The 24,639-nt window shown below is 40.3% G+C and overlaps 1 protein-coding gene across 3 annotated transcripts in view; it reads right to left on the bottom strand.

Moving 5' to 3' along the window:
- Positions 1-1,455: 1,455 nt before the first annotated feature.
- Positions 1,456-24,639, bottom strand: part of EFNA5 (ephrin A5) — a 213,737-nt gene continuing 190,553 nt past the window's right edge. For 2 of the 3 annotated variants that reach the window (XM_068928178.1, XM_068928180.1), the window contains 3 exons: positions 9,958-10,023; positions 9,485-9,565; positions 1,456-4,435 (listed from right to left, as the gene is read on the bottom strand). In XM_068928178.1, the coding sequence (XP_068784279.1) occupies positions 4,314-4,435; positions 9,485-9,565; positions 9,958-10,023 (269 nt within the window). In that variant the 3' untranslated portion in view covers positions 1,456-4,313. The remainder of the gene's footprint in view (positions 4,436-9,484; positions 9,566-9,957; positions 10,024-24,639) is intronic. The other variant, XM_068928181.1, reaches the window with a different exon arrangement.

Here is a 24,639-nt window from a genome sequence, read left to right as displayed (position 1 = left end):
AGCCAGGATGTCGGTAGTTACAGCCCTAGGTAGTCAGTCATTGTACCCAAATGCCTTCTTCACGCTACATAATCTTTCCCATTCATAATCCTCATTGCTTTCCATTGCCCACAGATATGTAAGGTAGATACAAATAGACCCTAAAACAAAGGCATAATTCAGTGAACAAAAATGTAGCCTAAAAGAACCAATTAAAATGATGAAAATCTTTAATTTTATTTAAGTATTATTGTACGGACACGTGTATATACAAATACAGATCTTATGGGGCAGGGTTTTTTTTGTTTTTTTTTGTTTTTTTTACATTTTAAGTTCATATAATGTAAGCATTTCAAAAACAGCACTCAATGAATAAGTGCAAAGAAACTGCAAAGCAGGGCAGTACAAGCACAGGACCACACTGAGCTGGACTTTCATACCCAGATGCACACACAATGAGTGGCTTCAATGGGGTGTCAAGAGTAAGCATGGAAAGCGGATTTCGCAGACTCATGGGTAACCTCCAACATGCCAGCATCTATTAAACTGTACAGACAATGGCAGCAAGCCTATTGTAGGGAGATTTGTCTCACATCCGAGAAGCTCGGGGGGGAATGCATGGGAAAAACTCAGTGATGCCAGACCAGAAACAGATCTGCCCATTCACAGCTCCAAATTAAAATGGGGGGGGGGAGAGGAAGGAGGAGGAGGAAGGGCAGGAAGAGGGGAGAGAAGTGTGGAGGGTTGTATAGTAAAACTGGTGAGTACAAAATCCAAGTGTAATGAAAGGAGGGGAGGAGTTAACGCTCTTTCTAAGTCTCTGAAAGCGACTGAACCATTGCTCTCACAAGGCAATGGATAAAGTTCAGTTCTAAGGGCTAGGGGTGGTAATCAACAGGTATAAATACAACTTTTTTCTTTCCATAATTATACCGGAAAAGAAATAATCTACATTTGACCTCTCCCAAATTTGTCTCTAGTGGTTTTGGAATCAAGTACGTACACGTATCACACATGACACTGGCAAGATCCTTTCTGTAAAAACTATTCATGGAAACAAAACCAGAAAGAACACAGGGGAAAAAAAGATTTAAAAAGAAAAAAAGAGAGAAACAAAAGAATAGAAGAGTTGTTAGGTCCCCAAAGCCTTTTTTTTTAGAAACAAACATGATTAAAAAAAAAAAAAGGAACAAAAAGCTAACACAGAAACCACAGGGCTCCAACATCAGATCTTTAAACACTAAGGACAAAACATTGATCATCAAAAGTCATGTTGTTCCAGGTCTTGACATTGTGAAGTCTTGCAATAGATGAACGATTTTCACAGATGAGTCCTGTATGCTGCAGTGTCATGGCCACTTGTCACTCAGTTCCCAGCCATGACCACACTTGATGCTTCAAAGCTCTGTCTTGTAATCAATGCGTGATTTTAATGTCCTGAAAGTCTATTGTTCTCACTTACAAAAGACATAAGAATCAAATTAATACTTTATTATCAAACACTATATACAACAGAGGTTGCTAATAATACAGAATTTAAAGAACATAGCTTTAAGTTTTAATTGTCTTTCCTTCGCCATCCAAGAAAGTACAGTACAAAACAATATTCTAAACTAACACGAAATGTTACCTTGTCTATTAAAGGATACACAGTATCCACTAACTGACTGATCCATGTTTCCCTGCTTCACGTTGCAATGCCCTTGGCAACCAGGAGTGCAGGTCACAGGGGTGAACTACCTAGACTGAGAGAGAACGAGTCCCTCAGTCTTCACATGGGGTAGATAAAGGGGAGGGGAGCAGAAATCTGCTTACGGTTCGCACCAACATCCTTCAAAACATCCAGAAACTCGCAACTCAACACAAAACCCATCAACACTTACTTACTTGGTATGAGTGGGATTGCCTGATGCCATCAAGTATCAAACTGCTGTCTAGTAAGCTTCTCACTGCAAAACGCAGGGAATCTGCCTATTGGCTGCACCACTGTTGCTACTGCTCAACTAATTAGCACGGCTATATGATGAAGTGAAGGACTGAATTTCACCACGACTAACAATAGTGGAGAAGACTTGCTGCAGATAAACGTACATCTCAAAGTCCAACATCATTTAGACACAAAGGACTGAAAAAATAAAGTCACCATTTCTAAATGAAATTGGCTCTGTTAGTATGACTGTCTGCAATTCTTATGAATCATTTTAATATGCTTACCTATCATGCAGTATTATCTGTACTCTGCTTAATAATCCATTTGATAAGGTGCATTTTGATCCTCAAGCTCGCCTCTTCCAAAGCTCTCTTAATTCCTACCCGAAAGTAGCAGTAGTGCGTGCACCAAGCACATACACATTACTGAGAGAAGAGTAACAACTAGACTGTAACGAGACGACGACTTCCACCAGTGTTCAGATTGCCTCTCTTCGTTGCGTGTGCTTGATACTAGAGCGAATTTCCTGGATTCCTACTGTAAGTGCATGCCCTGCACTAATAAACATACTGCATGGTATCAGGCAAACCCAGATCTTAGTTTAACATGCACGCAACCTCCCTTTGCATCTTCACTTTATTTTCCCCCTTTCCTCCTTTCTTAATAATGGGCTGCTTACAACTTCAGGAAAGCTTTTCTTCATTGAAAAACAAAAAACGACAAAATGCTGTCCGTTAACGATATCACTCAATGTTGTTGTTTTTTCTTCAGAATCAATACAGAAAAACCTTGTTCTGTTTGAATGTGTTCTATATTTTTTTTTCACATTTAACGTAATCCTCACAGTTTTTGCTAGAAAAGCTTTGTTTCAGTGTTGGCCTGGTATTTCCATGACTTTGTTTTGCAGTTCAAATATCGCAGCAGCCTCACCAAAAAAATACCCCAAGGCTTACATTTCCTGGCAAGTAACTTTTTCAAGTTCTACCTTAGCCAAGGTTCAGATTCCTTAAACAGGGTCACTCTCAATTCCATTGAACAAGACAGTCCCATATCCTAATTGCATCAAGGGTTACCACTTCTCTCACAAGTTTAAATAGGACAAGCATATATACTCACTCTCAGCATAAAGTATATCTAAATAATGTATTTTCTATTCTAGTGGATTTTTAAAAAAATATTTTGTTAAGTCTTTGGGAGCCCATCTAGTTTATCTCCTGCTGATAAACACGTTTCCTCTACACTCCAAATTGTGCTGGAAGGGGAAAAAAGATATAAAATCAACACTTGAATTCATATTCCACACTTTTTTTTTCTTTCCCCCATCAAACAATGCTACTAGACTGTCCTGGCTTCTTCTACTTGTGTTTTATTCCCATGACTGAGGAACTTGCAGGGGAGACAAATCAAGAGCCCACTGAAGATCCTGTGTCCCAAACAGGTTTCCTCTGGCCACTGGTGTCCTCTCTTAGCATGCATTAAAACCCAGAGCAGCATCCAAGGCTATCAGCTACTAAGTCAGCGCTGGGGAAGGTCACTTTATTCTCAAAAACGCCTCTTTGCATTTCAAGAAAAAAAAAAATTGTAGCACCATGGTGATCTGTTTTGAAATAAAATAATCTGGTGTGCACTATCCACTTAAACAGAAATAACAGAGGCACTCATACCCCCAGTGAAGTTTTCTAAATCTGACCTTGCCTGCTGTGTGCTAACATTCCTCAAAATTAACTTACTCCTCTCACCAAAGACAGCATTTCTACTGCTAAGCACAAACTTTGCTGTCAAAAATGTTTCAGGACAGTCCTGTAAGAAACATTGTCTTTTCCTTTTAGAAGCCCGTTCGTTTAGAAACTCCTAGAGGAAATGGTGTTATATTATATCTATTCTTAATATCTCCCCTCCAGTCCTGACATGGTGACACGATGCCTTGCATGATCATCTTACAGTGCTGAATGAGAAGGCATAAATATTGTATTGGAGAGTAAATCTCTCCCAGGCTTTCATCGAATTTCCTTATCCTTCACTGACTGCATCTGCCACTATTCTTCCTTGTCCACATACAGATGACACAGTGAGCTAACAGAGGTGACTTCTTAAAGGAGAATGCAGAGGAAAATAAGAATCACTAGTGTCACTATTGTAATTTGGCATTTTCATTTGGAGTCCTTTTATTTGTTTGGAGGGGTTAAGAAAGTCACAGGGTAGGGACGGGTGCTGAAACTAGTTATTCCCCTCAAATTCTTGCTCAGAGTTCAGGCTGAAAGGGGAAAAAAGGGAAAAGAAAAAATAACAACTTGACATCTGCAAAACCAATATAAAGTCCCTTTCTTGGGATGAGCAGTTAGGTGGGTCTTTGATGTTCCAAGACCCTGATATTTTCTGCGACAGGTTGCTGGAGCATACTGTGCTATAATATCAAAAGCATTGCCAGGAGGAACAATAGAGTTGCCAAAAGCCGACTGGGTATCCTCGGTGTCTGTGCCGCGTTCTCACCACGGGATGGCTCGGCTGACTCATGTACGGTATCATCTGTTCAAACAGAAAGCATACATTCCAATGAGATTTTGCATCCTTAATAAACTCTCACTGAGCCGACAACTGTAAGTAGATTTCAGTGCCTTTATGAAATAGGGCAATGAACCTTGTGCTGTCATTGACTTTCACAACCGTGTAATATCTCATTATGTAACCAACTCGGGGCCAAGTCCTGCACTTCTTACTGGCAAAGCTGCCACTGAAGACCAGAGGAGCAGAAAGTAAGTTCGATTTCGACAGACTGAGGAATGAAAGATTCCTCCTCTTGTAAAATACTGTAGCTCTAGCTTTGGATGGCTCATTAGATAGCAAAGTCAATAGCTAGAAAGCTAAATAAAAATACCTGATTTTCAAAAGGAGAAGCTGTATGTGCTCAGAATTAATTTCAAACTTAATCCCCTCACTGAGTTACAGATTTTGCCTCCCAAATTCGAAATGACAGTCCGTAAGCCTAAGCACACAGTCCACTTCCACACATACAATTTCCACTGAAGTATACTGCATTTTGGGATACCCCGGGGATATGACACTAGTCTCTCCTTCTTGAAACGCAATTTTAAAGGCTAGCCCATGACAACCTCTGATTTTATAGAATATATACACCCTCATAGGTAACAGCTTACTTTTTAGGTTCCACAAAAACAAATTTACATATGTGCTGCTAAAACTAATGAAAAAAGAACCAGCTCTGTTGGAAAAACATGCTTACATGTTAGTGGCAGAAGCGAATACAGTAGAAAATATTCCACTAAATTTCTGATACTGAATAAAGCTCTGTTCAGTTTTCTAAATTAAAAAAAAAAAGCTACGGCTCCAGTGCTGTTTCGTTTCATAAAAAAATATAGGTAAGTCAAACGCAACACCAGTGTTGTTAAAGATATAGTATTTTTCTTTACAAAATCCTCCATATCTGCAGTTATCCAATTCGGCTATTTGAACTGTTATCTGTCTGAAGCCTGCCATAAGAAGTCAGCTCGGGGTTTGAATTTTCTTCATACTAAACGAATGAAATCAGCTACACCTTTTTAGGGAGCGTGAAGTGGCCTCAAAACGTACTCCTAAGTCACTTTAGAGTGTCTAAATTTTCAGGAAAATTAACATAATCTCACTACTTAATATAACAAGCTTCTCCATTTTATGAGAGGGGTCTGCATACCTACGATACATCTGCCTCGTAGTTCCCATCTTAACAAAATTACGTTACCAGGATTACACCGGGTGAGAGCTGTGCAACTGCAATTAAAGGCACTAAGAGAAGCAGGAGTCACAGGACGAAGGACGCCACACAGCTTGTAACGCAACCTTTTAAGTTACTTAGCTCTGCTTCGAAACAAGCCCCCCCCCCCCCCCAAACGCCTCTGACACCTAGCAGGTAGAGCACTCAGGATAATTCTGGTTAATAGGCTCTTCAGCATCAGTCTGGCATCACTGGAGAGCGCACAGTGAAGTGGATTAGCAATCTACCACATGTTTGGCAGCATTAACTGATGCCTCAGTCCTATCAGACTTATCAACCGTGTCTTCAGCGTCGTTCGAGGGAGACGCATGAAGAGCAAGCAATGATCAGTTGCAAATATTTGTACATTCGTAAGAAAGAGACAAAAGTATTCACCGGATCAAAGTCCCGCTAAAATCAGTGGGAAAGACTGACCAGAATCCCTTCAGCTACAGCTCCTTCCAGCGCAGAGCAGGGAGGATCTCCCAGAGACTTAGGCCCTGAATGAGGCCACAGTATCCTTTCCCACCAGAACGATTCCAAAGGGTCTGAACAATTTCAGTAAATGCTAGGTATTTAAACCTGTGCTAGTTCCAAGTGTTTGGTGAGAACCAAAAGCTGTTTCACGTTTCACTTGCTAGTTACACGTTTGTACTTTGGTGGCACCACAATCAGAATACAATGCTTTGCAAGAGCAACTTCCCAATTTAAGCATAACCTAGGAAGTTCCAGCAGAAAAAATATCACTATTTAACTCTCAGTCCTACCTTCTTCCATATATTCAGTCAGGTGTGCTCAGACTGGAAACATTTACTCACTACTGATGAACCAAAACTAAAAGGGGGGAATGATGAGTTATCTTCCACCTCTTGTATCATCAATGGCATTGCAAATAACTTTGAATTAGTGGTCTCTCTCTAATTTGCAACATCGAATGACAACAGTTTTGTCCCGATTACATGTATGAGGCAGCATTGAGACATAGTGGGTCAGAAATGCTATAGAGCAGTGATAAGTTCTACTCGTCTTCAAATACTGGCTACTGCTAAAAAATTGAGCCAAAAAAAGCCCTAAATTAAAAGGACGACTTCTTAAATAAAAAATATGGAGCTCTTCTACAGTGCCATTTTTATAAAGCCATTCTTCACAGCAGAATTCATTTTCATGTAACATTAAGGGATTCTTTTCAAGGAGTCATCTGGGTTTTCTGTTGAGGCAGTCCCAAGGTCTCTTTGCACTTGTATATTAGAGCACACTTTTCATGTGTAGTTCTCAAAAACACTTTACAAATATGATTTTCCTTGGAGGTGCACAGTTATAACACTGCACAACCTTAAATACTTAGGGGGAAGGTTTTAGCTTGTTTTAATAGAGAAGGCAAGTGATGAGGAGGACAAAATTCACTAGTAAAATCTGGAAGGTCACTACTAAAGAGAGGGAATGCTAGCAGTAATTAGAAAAAATTATTTTGACAGCCGTGAATTTTCCAGATCACATAGCTTTACATCATATGCTTCAAGTATAATTTTTCCCGATATGCACAGCTACAATTTTTAGTTTAGGGACTTTTTATTATTAAATAGGGAGAGAAGGGGAGGACAGGAAAAAGGTTGATTACTTTCACGACTTCTGAAATAAGAGTGATTTCTACAGATCAGCTTCCCACAATTTCCTAAACAAAAACAGTGAAATTACAAAGGTTCTAAAATCACGCAACAAGTGATTTTTAGAGGAATGGTTATAGCGAGTGATCTGCAGAACATCACTCCTCCTGCCTCCCAATTCTTCTGTCTGCTGTAAGGGAAGGTAGTGGCAGGCTAGGTGAGAGGGCACACACAGAAGACGCATGCCAGAGACAGGTAAATTAGTACACAGCACAGATCACATGCAACAAGATTCACGGAGGCAGCTGGAAGTCTAACAGCCTAATAACAGGTAAGTGTGACAGCAGTTGGCAGGCCTGGGAATGACTGATTATCTGACGGTGACTGGTTCAAATAACAACGCAAATACACACTCATCTCAAGAAACTGGAACTTTTGGGTATCTTATTAAGGGTATTATTTCCCCTGCTAACACACACACTGCTTCATCTCAGTTTGCGGCAAGTTCTTTGTATGATTTTAGTTCCCTTTTTCGCCTGATGCTTTCTAATGATAAGCTTTTGCGACAGTGCTAGCTAGGTATTATCATTCAATTAGGAAGTGATCAGCACTGTCGAAAAAAATCGCTCAGTAAGTTCACTGAAATCGTGCCTTTATTACTCAGATGAGGATCTTACTTGCAAACCAATAAACAGGAGGGATACATAGTATTTAGCCCATATCCACCAAACCACAGAACGTAAAAGAGCACATGGAGTGTCTAGGTTCATAGGGTATCTAGAGATATGGAATGATTGTCCTAAATTCCCGCTCTAGAAGGACAACAGTATTAATAGAAGCATAAATACATCTCCACGATAAACATGCTCTGCTTGCACTTAGATTTGCTTAGAGAATATCCTAGATTCTCAAAATCAAAATATTTAGGAGAGTTTTGAAAATCCTCTTCGAGAAAAATAATGAAATCTGCTGTATATTCCTAGGTAAATCATTCAAACTAGGTAGGTTGCTAAAGTCTTATTTATATTCCTGCCTAAATAATGATTTTTATTTAAAGGATCAGCAAGTATAATCCGGGGTAGCAAAGCGTAAGAAGAAATAATATGTTGCTTCACACCAAAGGGAAAGTCCCCTTTCAAATAACCAAAAAGAGATTTTGGTAATCTGTTCTTCAGGGTATGTACTAACTGGTACTTACGTGTAAATGTTTTCTGGTATAATTTTTTTTATTTAACTGCGTATTTTAATTTTTGAGGCTTGAATACAAACACTGTGTGAGCAGTGTGCAGGTATATATAAAACAAACACATAAATATTACTATTGCAAATACTTTTCCTATCTAATTTTAATGCCATGAGCCATCCCATCGAAGTTAGTGGGATTACTTGCACCCCTAGAATTAAACATGCTCCTACCTGTCACAGAAGTGAATCATACAAACATATAGAGGCACTCTCCACGCAGAGGAGCACAGCTTTGTAGGGGAAGTTAACCTAACCTTGCCCAGGGCAGGTGAGGCTTTTCTGTTTTGTGTATGTGTGTGTTGGTTTATTTATTTATTTTTTTTAAGAAGGGGGGAGAGGGGGGAGAGAACAATCCCAAAACGTTAGCATAAGTTTGCTCCAGTAAAATCTGAACGGGAATTTTTATATATGTGCTTGTGTGTATGCGTGTGTAAAAGTAAAATATAATACTTTGCGCCTAACCAAACATACATGAAAATGTATATATTTTTAAAGGACTAACCTTCTTACTTAAACAGTAACTCTATCAGTTGCATGCCTGTCATGCACTAGCGTTAAACAAGCAGTGGTCCCGTTGTTTTTGAAAGCCTTCTGAAACCCCACGACAAACAAAGTATACGCATTGTCTTGATGTCTAAAACTTTGGGCCCTGTTAGTAAATCGAGCGCTTTGCCAACATGCTGGGTGTTTGGCATGGAAGGGCCAGTGACTTCAGGAGACTGGCGGAAATTTTACACCGGCACACACCATCTTTTATTAAACCACGTCACCCAAAAGACAAACAGAGCAACGTTTTTCCTCCCCTGCATTAAACAAGGATACAGGAAGTATACCCTAAGCGATATTAGCACTGCTAGAAACGAGCAAAAAGCAGAGCAATTCTACCATGCAAAGCATGCAGAGAGAGGAGGAAAGAAAGTACGGAAGCACCAGAGGGATAGACGCATTGGTTAAAAGAGATTCTCTAAGCATACTAACCTGCTGGTTCTAATGAATTTTCTACTTTGTCGTTAACATCGAAAACACGATCATGAACACCTATAGTTTTCATACAGCTGTCTATAACAAAAATAGAGATAACAGCCAAATATGTTAGTGAGACACCCTTAAACTCCCCACTTTCCTTTTTTTCTCTCTTTTTTTCTCTCTATTTATTATATAAAAATAAGTATATTTATATTTTAAAGTCTGTGGCACTTGTCCAAATGCCAGTAGTCTTCCATTTGTACAACATTTTAAGAAACAACAAGTTAGCAATTGCTATGTAATTAAAACAAAGCTTTATGAAGAATGATAAGAAAATATGATGAAAATCATAACACAAATGTTGCTGTACCGAACAGATACACAAGATTTAACAGTAAAAAAAAAGTGTCATCGCTCTTTACCAGACCACACAGTAAAGCATGCGCTACAAAGCCACCCTCAAAAGCTTAAAGTAAAGAACTTACTTGCCGGTCGCACAAAGACCTTAAGCTTTAGACAGGATCTCCTTCCATTATCTGGGATCGCAGAAGCTGTAAAGGGGGAAGAACGAAAGAGAAGAGGAAGAGACAAAAAATGCATATTAGCCTTTGTCCTGTAAGAAAACATCCTTTATTTTCCCTTCATCTGAAGGGATAAACACATTTCAGTCTCCGTATGTATGGACTTCAAGTACGCAAAGCAGCTTGATCATGCACAAGTGGGGAAAGAACTGCAGATCCGATTTTACTCTAATCCCTTTCTTGATTATTTTACAAGAGACAAGTGAAGCATGTGATATTCTCAAAAGTTTCATTATCTCCCTTCACCCTTCCACACCTTTTTCTCATGAGGTTGTTTAATATGGTTTCTGCTGTAATGCAGGTGTTTACTCTGAAAAATTACATTTTAGAATAATTAGAGTTACTTGCAGAGAAGCTAGTCTTGAAATGCTAGGCCGTTGGTGTTAGCAACCAAAAAAAGAGATGTAAAAAAAACCCACACAACATGACAGTGACTGCTAAAAATTTATGCATCTACTTCCAAGAAAGCAGAAACACATAGTGAAATCCTACCGAAAAAATCAGCACCCGTATTCCCTAGTCCATCTGCTTTTACTGCAGAAACACTTATCTCGCTTCAGTAAAAACAGGATTCCCTACGTTACCTAGCTAACAGACTAAACCCGGCTCATTCCTTCTGTCTGCCCTCCCGCGGCATTGGCCACTCAACGCCTTTCGTTATAAGGGTACTTACTGTCCAAGAAGAAAACAAGGAAGGGGAAACAACATGTCTAGCGCTGTACAAAAGAGAATACATAGATGACTATGGTCGGCATTTACTTATTTCCCCAGGACCAAGCGCTGCCATGAACATTTCCTTACTTTTAGCAACTGCTCTTGCCTCGAAACGCGTGACTACAGTGAAATACACCTGCCTGCCACCACACACTGCATCCCTGAGGGTATTTTCTGCTAATGTGAAGTCACCTTGGCAGCTTTCATCAATGTTTGCAATTTTTAATTTGTACATTGGTCCAATGCTAAACACGCACGCTGGCTACTGAGGCACTCGATTTGGGCATACAAATTTTCCCTTGTGAAAGATCATCTATATATATGCTTTTTTTTTTTTTTTTTGCCCTTGCAAAAAATCTCAGAGGCTATGGCTGAAAATATTGCCTGAAGCACTGCAAAGTCATTTTATTTCATTGCACGGCCTACTCCATCATTCAAAAAGCTACATACTAAGACAGAGCAAGAGATGCTTTTTCTTGAAAACGACAACTCCTGCAAGCTGCCTGAATTTACAGAAAGATGACTGGGCTGGCAGGGAGTTTGTTTTGTTTATCATCCGTTTTTATTAATTCTGTCCTGGTTTGTGACAATTAACAAAAATGATTTATGTACGGACATACGAACCCGCACTTCCTGTCTGCGTGCTAAGCTCACACTTGAGGGGCTCCTCAGCTAACTCGACATGAATTCCCTCCGTTCTCGGATGATGCATTTCCACGGCAAGCATCAGCTTTTTCCTAGGAAGGACTCGCAATTTCAGTACACAGGCGAAAAAAGGAACAAAGTCAGAGTCGAATAGAGCTAATGCTGTGCTTCTGCACCTGTTGGGAAGTACTTGAAAGGTTGTTTCCTTCTTTTGATTAAAAGATAAAAGTGTGCAGAAATGATGCTCCCCCCTTCACAACGACAAGCAGTTTAGAAGTGCTAACAGCTGCCTTTGCTGTAGGCTCTTACTAAATCAAAATCAGAAAAACTCCCTCTACTGACATTTACAGCAACTGGTATGTTATTTAGGGCACAATATTTGCACTCCGTGGTTACGTTCAGGAAATTGTGTCCTTTCTGTGGTCCTGACTGCATACACTCAACGGGCGAACCGCTTAGCCCAGACTAAAAGCAGGCACTTGTGGACTGCTTGCAAGTTGAGAATTCTACACTATTACCACATTATTAATATAAAGGTGGAAATAACATTTCCGACACCAGCCAAAATAGAGACCGTACAGTAATTTCATCACTAAGAGATTTTTCCTGCTCAGAAATTCTTTTAGAAGTGCATCAAGATACACATTTATTCAGAGGCAAGATTTAGCTTTGATGATCACATGCTGCTGTTTACACCCATAAAACGAGTGTATTTGGGCTCACTGCTATTTATCAGAACACTTTGTTAGTCAATGCCAGCTCCATGATATTGGATCGGATCGGATAATGTTTTGGGGGGAAAAACAGAAAATGAATGCTCTCCATATATACAGTTTATATGAATATACAAACAACAACTTGTAATTCACTATGTTTTTTGGGAGAAAAATATTAAAAATCTGCTCCCTGTTTAAAGCTCCTTTTTCTATCAGCCCTTACATACAAGGCTCTGCATCTTGTATGTTGTATTGTGAGCTGAAGACAACCTAACAGTTGCATTTAATTCATCATCCTAGCAACTGATACAATTTTAGTGGTAAGTATGAAAAAGTGCTTTTTTCTTTTCCAAGGAAATTACGCACTCTCATGCTTGCAGTAAAATTAGGAGGATTCCTCTTTCACTGCAGTGTTTTACTCCTTCAGGAAGGAATAATAATAAAGTGAGTTACTGTTCTGCTTTCGCATCTGGTCAGCCACCAAGGAGGAGGTGATGAAGGGAAACACTGCAAGCTCTCTGGCCTTCCCGAGAAATTAAGAACTGTTTGCCAAGCTGGGTGACTGCAATCCATTTTTATTTCTTCCCTCCTTCTCCTCCCTCCCTCCTCCTTTTCCTTTTCATCTTAAACAAAAAACCAAAAAAACCCACTGACCAGTTATAGCGTTCACTTTAAGTCTAGATGCATCACCCAAAGGGCAGAGTCAGGATGGCTCGTATCATCCGTCCTCCTCACGCAGACATTGCAGCAAGTTTGTCAGTACTGTTCTGTTGTCTTCCCTCTCCTCTTTATTCTGCAATGTGTTCATCATCGTTCTGTGAAAACCCTGACTTTCGGATTAAGGTGTCCAGGATAAGATAGCAAGGACTGGAAAATTTTTTCCTCCCCTCTTTCATTGACAACCCCAAGATCTTTTTTCTCTAAATGCTCAACACTAGGAACATCAGACTTGCTCCTGGCTAGGCAAAGCCAACATTGCTCCTTATATCTGTTTTTTTGGTAAGTCAATGCCTTGAAGCTTGCACTCAGGCTGAAGGCTGAAATCCTATTCTTCTACAGGAAAGCAGCCTTAATGACAACCTTTTGTTACAGAGCACACAACTCTGCATCAGGGTGACCTAAAAGAGGGAGTTTTGAGTAACAGCTACAGAGAAACACTAAGTGACCAAAAACAACACAGAGGAAAGGATAAGCTGCACATATTACTGGCAATAAATGCTAAAAATGTTTTTTTCTGGAGGAAAAAAAAAAATGTGTCAGCCAGGACCCATCAGAAGCAGAGGTTCGCATGACAAATTCTGGGATCAGTTTGGTTTTTGGAACCAAAAATCTCCTATCAAATTGATAGTGTCTGAAAAAAATCAAATCTTGACTTCTACACTTAAAGGGTAGGAAAGAGCAAAGCGGTAACAGAAAGATCAGCGGTTTTAAGCTCTTTCACTTTCCAAGAAAGGCGGATTTTCAATGCAGCAGACTCTGACAAACTCCCTGAGACTCTGCTCCGTGCTTGTAAGACAGCAAAGTTTCTGAACTCTGGAAAGGAGAAAGAGAAACGGTTTCGACCAGCTGCAATCTGTTAAAGTCCCTTCACAACTAAACTATTGCTCTTGTTGCTATATTCTACTGAAATTAGCTCTTCTATAAGAAGAGATGTCCTTTCTGGGCAGTACAAAGAGAAACTTCATTCTCCTGTCTGCACAAAACTGAGTTAGCCTCTACATAGCTTTTTTATTTGCCTCTTTTAAAGGTGATATTAGCTATAAAATAGGAGCCCGTTCTGAGAGCAGGAAGCCTCGGATGCTAATGAAACCCTGTCCCGAGCAACATTTTCCTTTTCAAAAGGAAAAATTCCCAGGGAAAAAAAGGGTGATGGAAACCTTGTTGCACAACAAAAAGAACCCTTTGAAAAAAGATCCCGTATAAGGAACAAAAGAGGTTATACCCTCTTTTTTCCATGAATGATAAGAGAGCAGAAAAGAATCAGTCAGTAAGACTCACAATGAAAAACAGAAGGGGAACTTTATAATGTTGCCCATTCCTATGATTTTATTACAGTTCTGATGATATTCCCCCACTGCCCCCCTGTGCTTCCCCCGCCCCAATGAGCAACCTCATGAGAATCTCCTGGGTCTATATGGTTTAAAGAACATGTTTTAGGCTTCATAGTTACACAAAGACTTGGGGCTAGAAGAAAACACACATTAAATCCCTCTCAAATCACAAGATATATGAAAATAATTCAATGATCATAAAAATAATTGTTTCTGTCTCCTCTCTCTCTTCTTTTTTAAATAGAAAATTCCATGATTCGAGAGAAATTCAAGTCATGATTTCTGTATTCTTGAGGCAAAAATTCTGTCTCCACTCAGCTGAACTAGAAAAAAAAGCACGTGCAAAAACTACTCCTGCTTACAGAACTAGATCCAATTTGGATCCAACAACGGCACATAAAGAAAAAGTAGATGACAAAATTTCTCTTCTCTGAACCACTTCTGGCTACCATTTTTATACCCTGTAAGGAAAGGAAAGAGAGTCAAGGAAATTATTCTTTCCTCATCTAGAGCCAAACCATAAATATTTCAGTATTTGTGAGCTATATTTAAATAGGGAAATAAAAGTCCTGCTCCCTCCATCCCGCTCTCAAGCAGTTCTCTACTAGAAAATACATTGGATATTATTAATATATTACATATAGCAGCTCAAGCCCTTAATCAGATAGGATAAGGCTTAGTAGAGTTTTTCAATAGCTACTGGAGAACCATAGATAGAAAACAAAATGTAACGGACACAGAAACAGTTTTTCCCCTCCCAACAGACATGCAGTTGAACTATTACATTAAATGCCAAAATCTCCTTAAAGGAGTTGTCAAGACATGGCCCAATCAAGTTACAAAACGGGCTAATAAAAAAGTAAATGTAAAATGCAGAAAGAAGGAAAGGTATGAAAATTTCAAAAGCAAGCTGGTTCTCAAGACCTGCTGGTCATGCGACAGGAGCCGCAATGAAATATTTTCCTTTCTCAGGTAGGCAGCAGTTCGGCTGGCAACTATTTGAGGTTCAGTTTCCAACTGAAGAGCATGTTACTTGGAGGCTGCGTATAGAAAGCGTCTCAGCCATCCTATCTGCTGATACTCACGTCATCAGCGGTTTCCTCTGCTTGTCTCCTAATTCATTCTTAGCCTTCTAATTATAACATTGCACCTTTTACTGAAATGAAAGTCAGGGAACTGACTGATATCAAAAAAAAAAAATCGTGAATGCAATTCAAATACTCATTTAGCATTACAAATGTATTTAATATTCAAGCCACAATCCACTATGGGCCCTATTAGACAGCAAAACTGAAACTGTTCAGTATACAAATCGCGTCCCGTTTTTCTAAGTCACCCAAATGGCACCTTCCTGTTAGAACGGGGGACGCTGACAGAGGAGCTTCCCTTCCTACAGCAGGACAAAACTCCTCCCCTGTGTCTTCATCACAGCCCTGCCATAACACACGGCAGATGCACACTAAATGCACTCTCTTACTATTTCGAATTTCAAACTGCTCTCACCAGTCCACTTGGAATATTTGTTGAAGAATTATAAACTAGCGTCTATGAAACAAGCCTATAGAGAAGAGACAAGTCTGTTTATTTCCCACCATGGTTTTGAGAACTGTGATTTCTCGCACTCACCCTTTACATGAACGTTTTCTTCTGTGCTCTGCTAACAGGGCCAACAACCAGGGTCTTTTTTCAGTATGAACTGACATCTCACCTCAGTTCGTCGCAGAGATACTACCAGCAGCAACCTCTGCGCGTTACACAAATCCCAGCCGCTGAGAGCTGCCTACTGCAAAGTCTATAGGGAATTAATTCCCAACTTCTCCCCTACCCTTCTAAAGGGATAAGCCATATGCATACAGCTGGAGTAAACCCCTAGCATTTGCTATCCCATCCAAAGGACTGCACTATAGTAATCACCTGGAGAAACATCAAAAAAAGGGAACCTGCAGCAACCACCGTACACAGGATGATGGGTGCTGTAAAGCAGAAACTCACGTTTAGGCAATCCTTCCACTCTCTTAGTCCCACAAGTTACAGACAATCTCTCCAGGAAAAAATATTTACAGGTCTGACTTGACGCTAGCCCCTTCAGGTGCAACACCGCTCCCATTAGTCAAACCCAATATCCAGGGAACCTCACGTAACCTGCAAAACATAACTCCACCAACTAGAAGTGTTTTAGCAGCCAAAACCTTGTGTCAGCTACAAAGCTTTCGAAAGTTTTATTTTTAAGAACAGTCATCTCCTCCTTTCTTTGTAAAGGAACGAGTATATGTGAGAGCATTAAAAATGCAGTTTTCCATTATGTTTGCCACAGGCAATATTTCTCAATTTGTGCAAGTCAGAAGAAAAAAATAGCCTATTAGTTGTTAGAAGAGCTGAGCCTTTCCCCTGTAGGTTTTCATGTGATTTACCATACAACACAAATGTATGCAAATTAGCCAGGTAAATGCAGAATTAGTTATTAATATTCTTCTCACAATGTAGATTGAAAAAAGTTACAAATTTGCATAAACTGTACGACTGAAAAAGTCAGCCAGAATTTAATGAATCAATAAAACACTCCTTTGTGTTTATATATGAAGTGAGGCCCATATCTAAGGACAACGAAAGAGTCTTTACAATTATTAATTAAAAAAGAGACTCCCTGAAAGGATTTATAGATCATCTTCCCCTTGTAAGCGTTAAAATCTAAAATTAAAAACAGATAAATCCTGGTCCTAGGGAAATCCCGACTTTCACCAATCCTTGAGTTTAATTAAAAAAAAAAAAAGAAAAAAAAAAAAAAGAAAGGCTATGCATATCTCGTCTTCCGTTCCAATATACCAGCACAGGTTGTTGTGCTCTGGTAGTATGAACACGACTCCACTCTGGGAAAAGCAAAATACTGACTGTTCGTGACTTACTCATTCTTCATAACTAATAATCAAGCATGCTTCCCGAGTAAATTCTGACTAAACTTATTCGCACGTTTGCTATTACCCATTCCACCACCTCTCTATATTTAGTCAGGATGAGATCACACACAAAGCTTACAGCACAAATTAAAGCCTGAGAAATCTCAAGCCACCAGGCAGAGAGAATCTCTGCTGGAAAAGAACCTGATCTAGGACTGCCAACAACACTTGAAAATTGAAAAATTACTTAAAGTGAAATATATGTGTATATATATATTTTATATATATATATAAACACTACACAATACTAGCTATGGTTTAATACAGGCAATAGTACTGTGGAGACAACTGGTGTTTCCAAGTGAAGTTTTTAAATGCAAAGTATTAAAGGCCTGCCCAATACCAATGCACACTTTGCTTTACTCCTGCATCCTCAAGGCAGTGAAGGTAAAAGCAACGACATCATATTTCTCTACTCGTATCTCCGTGTGTGTGTACGTACACACGTGCGTGGAGTAGCATTCTGCCACTTAGGCAAAATATAAATCACTACGCAAAGTGCACAACAACAGAGAAAAAGACTTGTTAGAAGTCACGTGCACAACAGACAGAATATGAAATACTGCTCTTATTTCCTAACATCTTATTTGCACTTGCTTTGCACTGCTGTAAAAACACTGGGTTATTATGGCCTACATTGTAATTGACTATATTTCTCAGACTCACTAAAAATAGCCTAGGAAATGGAAATGACTTGCCAGACACATGCGAGAACAAATGCTATTCTAGTGAGAGTTCTTGGAAGAAAGCAATACACAGTTACTCTTTGTGCGTTAGCATTTAATGTTGACTCAACTGTCCCATTTCAACTGCTTGGCCAGGAAGGATACACTTTTTTTTGCAGTTCTTAATCCACTGCACCTTAGGTATCTCGTTGAAGGCCGTATGGATTGAAATTAGGTTTTTCATACAGAAAGCCATTTAAAATAAAATCAAACTCTGTACGGTAAGAGACGTAAACCATGAATTTCCCAGTTTAATTAAGCCATTTGTCCAACATTCCCTCTAGTGGGGATTCAGTGTGGTCTAGCCCCGTATCTGTCTCTCTCAGGAAGGTCCCTTATCTGCTCTAGAGGGTGATTTAACGACAAGACTGCTCTGCTGTTAGATTACCGCATGGCCGGTATACTGCGGTCAGACTTTTTCACTGCAGATTATAAAAGCATCCAGAAGCCCCGGCCCTCAGCGCTGGGCATCTCCCGAGCTGAGCACAAGCTGAAGGCTCACACGAGGCTGACAGCATCACGCTGGATCAAGTCCAAAGGTTCATTTTAGCCATATTGCTATCATCTGTCCTCCCAAGTTACAGAGTCCACCTGAGTACAAGACAACACAAAATCACCTCGATGCGGGGCAGCCCGTATCCTTCAAACCTTCCGGAGAACGACGACGACAGACGTCTCAGCTGCGGAAAACAACTCGCTCTGAGCTGCTCCCCCGAAACAAGCCCACCTATGTGGGCCAACCTAGCTCAGCTGTGCTTCACAAAGGCTTTTTTTTTGTAAGAGCAAGAACAGTTATGTTTGTTTATGAACCGGGGCAAAGCTGTCATCTGACTGCAGCCTGAGCTTCCCAGCGAATCTGCCTTGCCCCTGCAGTGCTTCTTCTCATTAAAAAACAAACAAAGCTCAGCTGGAAATAAATGAAAGGCATATCCTACTTTGAATGGACTTTTAGTTGCACGTAAGCTCCTGTGAAATATAAGGAGGTATAGATGAAGAACAGGTCATGTGTTTGCTCCCACATGAGATATTTGCAGGCCTTTCTCTCATATGGGTTTCTCTTCCATAAACGCAAACTATATTATGTCCTACAAAATAAGAGCCAACATTACCGCACTAGCACAATATAAATGACTGATGTCACACTTCTCTGTTGCATCAAACGTTATTATTAACTAGAATGAAATAAAAGCCACAGATCTCATTACTGTTTTCAGTGGCATTAACAGAAACAAATACAGTTATTGTACAACATTAAGACTGTATTAGAGTAAATTGCTAATAAAACAAGTTAATACTATCAAATTGAGCACTTAGAGAAAAATATATCCTCTTCATACTTTTCATAAGCGCTTTTGTACTTTGATTTTCCCTTGGTATCACTAGAAATAACATGTTTTTCTTCAAGCAGGCTATCCATTTTGCTAATTTCCATCTCTAAGAACTAGACATAAGTAAATCCTTTGAAGAGACATTACAGTCTTGTTAGTAATGACCTTCTCTTTTTGATCTTTAAAGCAACATGCTCACCCGCATGGAATTTGTGGGTACTGTATCATGTTACTAAACCTCATACACTTTAATGGACTTCATATTACCCATGTCTAGCTCTACCACTGCTGACACCATAATTAAAACCAAGAGGAGCATTCCATTCGGCTCTGCTTTCATGCGCTTGCAACTTTCTTTAAAATACCTATCTGGAAATGTTTCTAGCTTCCTATGCTACACGTGTAAATTCTGTCAGTTCGTAAAAACAAAAAAGCAATTATAAATGTTGTATTGCGTTGGAAGCGTGACAAGTACCTAGACAGGAAAAGTTACTTCTGCTGATTCACCCAACCAAAGCAGCAAAGTGTTTATGTCACTCTCGGGGAAAAAGTAGTAGAGTCAGGAAGAAGAGAGATCTACAAGAAACTGCCTTAGCAACAAAGGAAATTTAGAAAAAAGCAGGAACTTGGCAGGGGCGGGGGGGGGGTGTATATTGCTGGTATTTAACATAAAGGCAAGCGGTGAGAATAATACAAGTCTGAATGTGTTTGAGGGCACGTGCGTGTCCAGAAGTATGCAAATGTACCGTTTCAAGAGATTCCACCACCCAAAAGATTTCAGAAAGGTCTTTTCTTTCAGGAAAGGTCTACCAGCAGCTCCACACAGCTTTTACAAAAAATGCCTTAATGCACATAGTTAGCTTCTATACAAATAAATCCAAATTGGGCAGGATGAAGATCAGATAAGCAGCAGAAAGGATAAAGTCTATAAAACACACAATAGTCCTCTGTAATTCAAGCTGTTTCTGACAAGTAAGGAAAGATTCTCGGGGCAAAAACCTTCCGTTTCATTACACCAACTATAATGGGGTCCCAGCCCATGGCTGAGTACAGTACGAATTAAATAACAGATGCCAGCAGTATATTAATAACAGTACATCTTTATCAGGTGAATTCCCAGTTTGTTTAAGTCCTGGAGAGGGACTATTGAACCTTCAATCACTCTGCCATATGAGCCAGAAATTTTTCTTCCAGTCCTTAAAAGGATTTCCTTAACCCTTCAACTTGTCACCCTTCCATGAAAAATTCTGGAACACATTAAGCTGAAGTCTTCCCTCTGACAGAAATTTGTCCAGTGAATCAGGCCATAGCAGTCGTCTTTAAGCTTCTCAGCTCCCTGCTTCTTTATTTCACCTGTCTGCTTTGTGTGCACTGCTACAGGTCACACTCACTCTTAGAAAGCCATATTTGAAAAAAAAGCCAATCTACATGAGTGTTATTTTACCACTGCAGCCACTTCAAGCAGAACTGTGGCCTTGTCAGGAATTTGACATGTCTCACCTATGCCAGAAAAGAACTGTAGACTGTTACAACTGACTGTGGGAAAGTTTGAAACACCCATGGGACAGCTAACATTTCATCTTACTCTGCCACAAATTATTATTTCCTTCCACGCTGTTTTTTTTTTTTAATTAACGTATACCACAGGAAGATCATCCCTATTTCCAGTAATCACACCCAGCTGAACTCAAAACTAGATATATGTGTGTATACATTCTTCCACAACCGGGACTCAAAATCCCTGGTGGTTTGGAAAACACTTCTTAAAAGCAAAGAATACCTCATTGGACTGTTGAGCCACACAGGTATCTCCTCATCTTTTCCATAAACCCAACAGAAAAGGCAAATGCTGTAACAATGCCTCCCTCAAAACAGCAGTATTCTTCCACTACTCTTCCACAAAAGTGTCTTTCACACCTGATGCTTCCTGATCTAAGCAAGCATCTCCCCACTGCAAGCTAGCACGTCTGTCCTTTACCTGCTAAGCAGTTAAGGAAATCTGCTAAGTCAGGTTGTGAGCAGTTTTTAACGGTGCCTCCTGTGTGTATCTGCAATTATAAATACGGACAATAATATGGGATAACACAATTATTGGACGCCTCCCTGCTGACACATACTTCACTTCAAAAGATACGGGCAAAAATCTCCACTGAATTAACTCTTCTCAACCACACATTATCCATCACTGCCACAATTAAGTGTCTCTCACATAGCGTGGTCTCTCCAGTCTCCTCTGGGTAAAGGTCTGGCTGCATTAAAGCAAACCTGCCAGCGAAGTGTACAATCCCTCTCGCGCATTCTGTGACCATGACGATCTGCTTACATTTGAATCTCTGTTCCTGGCTAATCCATCTCAATAAAGAGCTGCACTCCACATAAGCGCCAGTAGCTGTTGAGTGCTGCGTGCCAGTGTGCACCAGGTACCTCCTTCCTCTCACGTTCCTAAGCAGCTTCAACGCACCTGCTTTCTCCAAAGAAGCCTGGATACACTCCTGCTTGCTTAAAGAAAAGAGCTATATGAAAGGCAGGTATTTTCTCCTTGAACTACTACAGCAAAACACACAGAACCCGGAAATAAAAAAAACCCCAAAACAAACAAAAAACCCCAAGACACTCAAACAGAAAACCCCTCTGAGATCAAATACCTTACTTTGAGGGGCGTGGGGGCGGGGAAAGCAACAAAAAGGTAAGTGTAAATCTGAATGTACTGTCTGATCTGGAGTCTTAAGTAAACAAACGTAGCAGACGCATAAGCACACGTAAACACCTGTGATTTCTGATGCGGCTGGCTGGAAAGCCAGCACTAGCTCATGAGGATGCCCACACGGGTGCTGCGGCAGCACAGGCTAAGGAAGGCCCCGCCGGGCTGCTGACCTGCCCCCTCCCCTCTTACAGCTGCCTCTGGCACGACCCCTTCGGGAGCACGGAGACCCCCACCCAGGGTTCAGTGCACTCCACACGGGATTTCCAGCTAGGACAGCAATAAATCTGGGGCTGGTTGTGGCCCTTTTCCTAAGACTCGCACGGGTAAAGCCAATGACACAGAAGGTTCCTTCTAGCTCTGTGATCCCATTTCATTTTTGAAGTGTCTGAAAGCCTTAAGTTCACCTTCTAGGGGTCACTGCATAATCTGTTCTTTAACCAAGCAAGAGCATTTGTGGTACACTCTTGTGTTTGTCCCTTCTCCCTTTGTGAAATAGCCTGTGGAGACGAGAATATTTTCTTCTTGGATCTTCTTTTTTTTTTTTTTTTTTTTTGAAAGCCCACGAGGTGTGTAATCAAAGCTGGCACTGGAGCATCCTAATTACGAAACGCAGCAAGGAACTTGCGCACACGTTTTGTGCGCTTCAGATTTCCCGTCCACAGAGTCCTCTTACTGAGAACGTCGAGACTGCGCAAAAAGTTCAGGAAACACAACCAAGAGTGGCAGTAAATCATTTTTCATTTCTGCCTTTAATACCAAGATCAAATAAAGAAAAACTGACCCCGTATATGTAACATGTCATTCTATTTTTGTTTGAGACAAAAGCCTGAACTCCTCACGAGGGCGACTGACCGGGACAGGGAGAAGAAGAGCTCAAGGTTTATATTTTTATTTTTTTTTAAAAGAAATTTCAAAGAAACAGGCACCTTGAAACTGAGTTGTAGGAAAACAGCAGGTCTGAAGTGCTATCAGCGCTGGCTGCTTTCTGCAGAGTTGAAGTGACCGTTTTCAGATCCTTTCATTCTGTGGTGAAAAGATCATTACCATGCTACTCCCGGGAAGTCAGTCCTCCTGCAAGTGAGCTCCTTTGTTATGAATATGGAACAGATGGAACCAAATCTATCTGCTCTGTAGGAACAAAAACACTTACAACCTAGCTCTCTCTATTAAAGACTCTACTTAGCTCCTTTATACCACTGGCTTTCTGTGCACTGCTGTGAGGTTTTGACTTTATAGAAAAAGGCACTTCATAAAAGCAATAGTTCTTACTCTTAAACCAAAGCGGCCTAAGAACTGCAGAAGATGAATGCGGAGTTTAACCTGCGTGGCTCCTTGGAGATATGCAAATATTCAATTACTATTTTTTTAAGCTGGAAAAAGGATTTCTTTTTTGAGGAGGAGGAGAAATAGCCATATGTTGCAAAGACTGTGCATCAATAGCAGTGAAGCACACAGATGATAATATGCTGCTCACTCTAATAAAGGTCTAATCTAACTCTGTTATTGCAAGAAGAAATATGGATTTCATTTGTACATATGTCAGTGTGGATCAAGCTGACACTCCTGCAAAGAAATCTGTATCAGTCTTCCCAAAAAATGGACTTTTTCGGCAGGAGACAAAAACCGCTCTGAAATTAGGTCCCCACCACAAAATACAAGGAAGACATAATGCATTAATTTATTTCCAAACATTGCATCATGCAGGGCCTACTTACTAAGAATATAATAGAAAGTACGTCAGTATTACCGTACTTAATTTTACAAAATGAAAATATGCATGAACTGTAGCTGAAAGCAATAACTTGTTGACTCTGCTCATTTGCAGTGGAGTCAGGCAGATACATGCAGACTATCTATCACATCTCTAACCATCAGAGTAACTGGGAGCGTTCCTTCCCAGCCACACATGCACACATGCACACAGATACTGATTATATCAACTTCTCAAAAAAGCCCATACAACAGAAGTCAGTGGCTTCTTTACTCACTACGTAATATGTTAATATATTTACCGTCTGGTCGCCTTTTCAGAAGTAATTGAAAAAAGGATTTCTGTGGCAGGATGCTTTGATTCTGACTAAATCAAGTCTTCAGGCAAATTTCTCCCTGCCAGCGAAGGCACAGCTTGCCTGAAGTCGTAACCTTTGCTGGCGGAAGGGAACTGGCCTTGAAACAGATCATGAAGCAGATGTTTTATGCCAAATCAGAGTCTAGGGATACACAGGCTACTGCAAATAAAACTCTTCGCCTGTCTGTTCAATCATTTCAATTCCCTGCCGTGTGAAATATGAACTTGCCAACAAATGGCCAGTGTGCTATGCAGCGCAGCAGGGAGAGTAAGTGCCACAGCTGCACCAAGGACTGGAAAACTCCAGACACACACAACATTTTCATTAGGTCTGCTTTTCAGCCCTAGCCTAAGCAATGACACGTTGTGGGCACCATCTCCAAGAGAAGTGACGGAGTTTGTAAAGATAAGCTTCTGCCAGCTTGAGCTACAGAAATTGTGTTTGCTTGGCAAGGAAGGAGGTGGGATTCACAGGACTGTATCCACAGCTTGCGTTCATCAACAGCTTGTGACAGGTTATTGCTAACACAAAGAACGGACTCAGAATTATTTTTCTTTAAGATTTTCCCACCTCAGACAACGACTGCTTATAAAATACCCGCCCGTGAACTCCCAAAAGAATCCCATCAAGTTTAATGGCAGGGCTAGGTTACCCAGCATATGACAAAAGCCCCAAGGGAG

Source organism: Struthio camelus, chromosome Z (assembly GCF_040807025.1).
Source record: "Struthio camelus isolate bStrCam1 chromosome Z, bStrCam1.hap1, whole genome shotgun sequence".
In the NCBI taxonomy this organism is placed as follows: Eukaryota; Metazoa; Chordata; class Aves; order Struthioniformes; family Struthionidae; genus Struthio; species Struthio camelus.
Note: the sequence above shows the minus strand (reverse complement) of the source record. Positions and strands in the feature narration are given on the sequence as shown.